This window comes from Gopherus evgoodei, chromosome 11 (genome assembly GCF_007399415.2).
Source record: "Gopherus evgoodei ecotype Sinaloan lineage chromosome 11, rGopEvg1_v1.p, whole genome shotgun sequence".
In the NCBI taxonomy this organism is placed as follows: domain Eukaryota; kingdom Metazoa; phylum Chordata; order Testudines; family Testudinidae; genus Gopherus; species Gopherus evgoodei.
This window is the reverse complement of record NC_044332.1, coordinates 64,288,984-64,294,983: the sequence shown is the minus strand read 5'-3', so window position 1 is coordinate 64,294,983 and position 6,000 is coordinate 64,288,984. Positions and strand designations below refer to the sequence as shown.

The 6,000-nt window shown below is 40.5% G+C and overlaps 1 protein-coding gene across 1 annotated transcript in view; it reads right to left on the bottom strand.

The window, feature by feature from the left end:
- Positions 1-2,983: 2,983 nt before the first annotated feature.
- ACTR3 (actin related protein 3) overlaps positions 2,984-6,000 on the bottom strand; it is a 47,258-nt gene continuing 44,241 nt past the window's right edge. Inside the window, exons 11-12 of the mRNA XM_030580136.1 lie at positions 4,307-4,390; positions 2,984-3,904 (exon numbers count right to left, since the gene is read on the bottom strand). Coding sequence (XP_030435996.1) covers positions 3,809-3,904; positions 4,307-4,390 — 180 coding nt within the window. The 3' untranslated portion in view covers positions 2,984-3,808. The remainder of the gene's footprint in view (positions 3,905-4,306; positions 4,391-6,000) is intronic.

Sequence of the window (6,000 nt, the reverse complement as noted above, 5' to 3'; positions counted from 1 at the left end):
TGGGGTCAGCTACCTCTCAGGCTTGGGTTGCAGGACCAAAACTAGCAGTACAGACATTTGGGTTTGCGCTGGAGCCTGGGTTCCAGCCCAAGCATCTATACTGCAATTTTACAGCCCCACACTTAGAGCGCCATGAACCTGAATCAGTTGACTCGGTACAACCATGGCTGTCCTAAGGGTCTTCTATTGCAGTGTAGACCATACCCTAAGTCAATTAGGTAAATGATACAGTGGTGTGGGAAAGACTATCACAAAATGGAGTTCTTATTAAATGTGTTTTGCACTACATGTCCTACCTTAAAAGCAATTTTAGATTTTTCACACACACACACCAACCGGGTATTAGCCAGTGTGTAAGGCACTTGTTGAACACATTAGACCAATGGTGCCCAACCTTCTTACACAGGAGGGGCACATAAACCTAAGAATGAGCTTGTGTGGGCAAAGCAGATTCTATCTATTTTAAAAAGTTTAAAGTCACCTGTATTGATTTATATTTTAAGTTCAGCTTGCTTCATGTGTATTTAGATAGACAATACTGTACCTACCTTGTTTCGATTTACCCTCTTGTGTAAACCAAAATGTTGTAAACACCTAACAAAATGCTAATGAATTAGCTGTTAGTATATTGTGTTGAAGCAGGCTGTGGGCCTTATAAAATGCTGCTCCGGTGTGCCATGTACAGCCTGCAGACTGTGCACCCCTACATGATACTATTGGCTAGCCTCTTCCCTTTCTCAGAAATCCTACAGGGATTTCTGCTATTTTTCAATGCAGATGTGTTAAGTAACAGATATTAAATTTAAGCAACGGTAGTTTATTTCCTGAACCCAATTCAGGCAGCATATCGCTCTTAACAGTATTCTGTTATTGGCTGGATGGGTTTCAGGCGGAAGTAGGGAAAGTATTCTTATTTGCAAAATACAGTAAAATAAAGCCTCAAAAGCTACAGGTACAACTGAACTTCACTTTTCTGCCAGACAACAGTACAAGTATGGCTGTACATACAGCTTTACCTTAAAGACTAGAATGACTGAAGTATGCAACTTGCTATTGCCCGGCTGCAGTAGCGAATGAAAATTCTAGAACACCTGGCACTCATATGTAGGGCCCTACCAAATTCACATAAGAACAGCCATACCGGGTCAGACCAAAGGTCCGTCTAGTCCAATATCCTGTCTTCCAACAGTGGCCAATGCCAGATGCCCCACAGGATATGAACAGAACAGGTAATCATCGATATAATCCTCTGTCACCCATTCCCAGCTTCTGGCAGAGGCTAGGGACACAATCTCTACCCATCCTGGCTAATAGCCATTGATGGACCTATACTCCATGAATTTATCTGTTTCAATCTATTTATGAATTGAAGTCCATTGTGGTCAATTTCACAGGATTTTAAAAATCATAAATTTCACACTGAGGTGGGGGGGGGTTGCAAAGTTATTGTAGAGGGGGTTACGGTACTGCTACCCTTACTTCTGTGCTGCTGTTGGCAGAGGCACTGTAGTCAGAGCTGGGTGGCCAGAAAGCAGCAGCTGCTGGCCAGGAGCCCAGCTCTGAAGGCAGAGCCATCACCAGCAGCAATGAATACATAAGGGTGGCGTGGTATGGTACTGCCACTTACTTCTGCACTGCTGCTGGCAGGGTGCTGCCTTCTGAGCTGTGGGTGCCTGGCCAACAGCCACTGCTCTCCAGCCGCCAAGCTCTGAAGGCAGCGCGGAAGTAAGAATAGCAATACTGTCACACCCCCCGCAACTCTCTTTTTGGTCAAGACCCCCAGTTTGAGAAATGCTGGTCTCCCCTCATGAAATCTTTATAATATAAGGTAAAAGCACATAAAAGAACCACATTTCATGGGGACAGACCAGATTTCATGGTCCGTGACATTTTTCATGCCAATGACTTTGGTAGGGCCTACTCATATGGCAGTTTACTTCCTCAAAGTGCGGTAGAACATTAATCCTTACAATATACATGAGAAGTATATAATCCTTAATTTTATAGATTGGCAAACAGAGAAGTTAAGTGAATTTTCCAAGGACAAACACTGAGTTAATGTAAGAGCTTGGAATAGAACTCAAGCTTCCATCTCCAAGTACTACGCTCAGGCCTCTAAGTAAACCTTGGAAGCCAAGTGGAATGTTTTTGCACTAATATCATTAACCAATGACCAAAGCACATAGAAATTATAGCAGTTGTCAGGAGAGAACAGGAATTGTACCTAGCATTTTATTTAAAAGATATTAAGACAATTTTATATCATGACTGTTTAACAGTTTCTTATTTTGCTTCCAGATTCTGTTTATATTTAGCTGCTGCACATGAAATGTCTTAGTAATAGTTGTAAAAATGCCTTTCCATATTTATCCTCATTTTCTGGAAAGCTCTCTCATTTGTCATGCTTTGTGTTTTCTTCCAAGTGACTGAAAGATATCACATCCAAATGTTCATCTCTTTCCTCTACCCTTGATTTCAACTGTCTCCATTTTTCATTTCAGTGGAGAAAAAAAATCAAGTAAAAAGATCTCCCTCTTGTGGTCTTCTGTATAAACTGGTTTAACTAAATTTGTGAGTCCAGCAGAAAATCCTCCTGCTACACATTCTTCAGAAAGATTTCCCTGTATTTTCTGTGTTCAAACATTAACAGAAATTGCAGATCACATTAAATACACTCAACTTCTTTCTAGAAACTATAAAAACTTGAGCTTCATTTTATGTTTGCACATAAGCTATGAAAACTGAAAAAGGGCAATGCTGTCTCTGAAATGAAAAGAAAAAAAATGTAGCAATAAGCTATGGAGATGAAGAAAGACCAAATACTGAGATGTATAGACTGATTAATTTAGATGACGCCACAAATTTCAGTTCTAAAAATTTCATTTTAGTTTGAACAATGCACATAGTGATCTCTATCTTGCAAACTAGCTGAGATGTGTATGAAGATTTCATGCAATGTGATCAACAAAGCCTCACACAAATATAAAAAGAAATGTTGTGCCTTTATTGGAATGGTGTTAGGCTTTAAAATACACCACTTTCGATAACGGGATTATTTGTTTTTTAATTAGAAATGACACTACGGAACTGCAATACTGGTCCAACAGTCTTGTCTTTACTTTTGTTTTTTTAAGCAAGAAATAGAATGAAAATGCACCGAGTAATCAGAAAGCACTAGCAGGCATCGGTTAACCCAAGATACTAGCTTCTTTGTTCCAAAAGCACTTCCAAAGTTGGAACCGAGGATTCAGATTGGTCATAATTTGCAATAACTAGAGTCACATGAGTAAGCTTCATGTGCCCAATATATATATTTTTTAATTTACCCTTAAGTTGGTCACTGGTATTTTTTCCTCAAATATTACAGTTTTTCTTTAATTGATATTTATCCTCAAAGTATAAAAAAGTATGAAATATAAACAAGTTCTTGCATTGTACACATGTAAGAGTACAATTGAAGCATTAGAGAGCTGATTATCTATCTACACACCGTCAAATCCCATCAAATCTTGGATAATTCATCAATATACAAAATATCAGGGCACAGAAAGAACTAAAACCCACTTCTTTGTTTTGTTACACACAGGTTCAAATATTCAATCTAAAGAAAAACACTTAATTATTTTGGCTTTCCACTATATCCGCATGTTGAGACACTTATTAAAATATTCCTGTTTAATTGTGTTTGGTCTTTTTCTTATTGTCAAGTCATGTTTGTTATCTTAATACCCGCCATCCAGACAAACAAGTAATCAGAAAGACCCTCCTCTTCCCCCATTCCCTAGCCCTGACCCCTCTCGGGTCAGTTTTAAGACATGACTCCAAACACTGGGTTGTGACGACAGATGCTAGGACCAATCTCTTCATAATCTTTTTTGGTGTGGCATACTTGATAGAACTCAGGCTGGAAAAGAGGAAACAAAACGTCAGATGCTCTGCTTGCATTTCAACTATATGGAAATCTCAACAACTGGGAAAAGAAAGGTATACTGAATTTGGAAACTCTATACTTGGTTTTGAATTACTGCTAAACAAACCCATACAACAGACATCACATTTTGCCATAAAGCCAAATACAGTATTGAATACTCATTTAGAATAATGTAACTATTATAAACAAATACATTTCATGACACTTGGTTGTCATTTGCTCCTTTAAATCTTTAAAGTCTTCATTAGACTCAAAGGGGTTTATATTTGCTGCCCCAAATACATCAGTAGGTGTTATGAATGTGCATCAAGGATAAAATAGGATTCATAAGTGTACCTAGAATGACAACCACGTTAAGTTTTAGAAACAACTTACTGTGGAAGCCAGCATTGATCCTCCAAACCAAACTGCATATCTTTGCATATGATGCGTAATGACTTGTACATCAATAGGTTTGGGCTACAAAGGAAAACAAAATGAATACAATTAAAACTTGCCATTACTAATTATACTAAATAGAGTGTCCGTTTTTCTTTACAGATCTAAGTTTAGTGCTCATAATTAAATCGTTTCTTAAATATAGCATGTATATGTGCACTATGCTATGTTTACACAACTATCACACACCTACTATTCCCCCAAATAAAAACTATTTTAAAAGTTAATTTAAATTTTATGTGGCGATTCCACCTAAACAATCATAATAAAAACCAGGAAATTCCTAGCTGAGGTGTGTCATCACTTCATAATCTACAGTCACAGCTTTTCCTTTTCTAAATTAGATCACCCACAAAGAAGCATCTTTTCACACAAAACACACAAATTGTAATGCCAAACTTCTGAGTGGTTAGAAACGGATGTTTCCTCACTATCTGGAGTACTGGTGTTGCAGGAAATAGTGTGTACGATGTAGTTTGACAATGATGGGTATATCTGAGTGTGTGCTGGGTGTGAGTGCATGAAGTTGATTGAAATTTAGGAAGTGTGGTAGGTAACCTAAGGAAATAAGGTGTGTGAGTGAGGGAGAGAGATTTATTGGAGGGAAGCAAGGTGCTGTGGTTCTGTGAGTGTTTCAAGCAATCACTGCAGGTAAGTTTAATCATTTTGAAAAGTTATTGTTTGCAACTACTAATAGTGTTATTTAAAATGACGCAATAAGGAAGTCTGACGTGTTTTGCTTTTTCAATAATTGATTTACTGTTGAGGAGAACAAAGGGCCTAGGAGCTGGTCTAGGATGGAGTCCAATATCTCTGTGCTGAGCATCCACGACTGAAAGGATGCACTAGGATATTAAAGCAACAGTGCCATGGGGAAGCCCTAGCTGTAGCACGGCTTTGGCATAGGATGTGTGGCTCCACCAGTGCTGATGGTGTGTCAGAGTCAAGGCAGCAGTGCTGGAAAAGCTAAGTGTCTCTGCAATTATGTAATCATTGCTTGAAACACTCCTGGAATCACACCACCTCCCTCCAATATCTCTCTCCCTCCATGGGCGGTAGGTATCGTAGGCAAGGGTAGGCTGTGCATTCCTAAATAGCCTAGTGTGGTCCCACCCACACTCCACCTCCAGGCCAGGCCCCCTCCTGCAGTTCCCAGTCTACAGTGCTCTGCCTGGCTGGCCTGCCTCCTGCAGGAAGTCAGGGCGGCTGGTGCTGGGGCCACACCAGGGGTGCTCTGGGCTCCTGGGGGGGAAGGAGGGAGCATAAGGGGGGCCAAGGCCTTGGGCACAAGGGGAGGGGCTGGGGACTAGCCTCCCTCAACAGCCAAGTCACCAGCCACCCATGTCTCCCTCCCTCTCTCGCACAGACCCACCTTATTTCCTCAGATTACCACACTTGCTAACTCCCGTCTTTACAAACCCTTCAGTCATGTCCCCATGGCTCTCATTGCTTATGTCCTTCATGCCCTTTGCTACTTAGGCCTGGTCTACACTGGTGAGGGGGAAGGCGAGCTAAGTCAGTCTAAGTTACGCAACTTCAGCTACGAAAATAGTGTAGCTGAAGTCAGTGTACTTAGAGCTACTTACTGCAGTGTCTTTGCTGCAGTAAATCGACTGCTGGCGCTCCCCCGT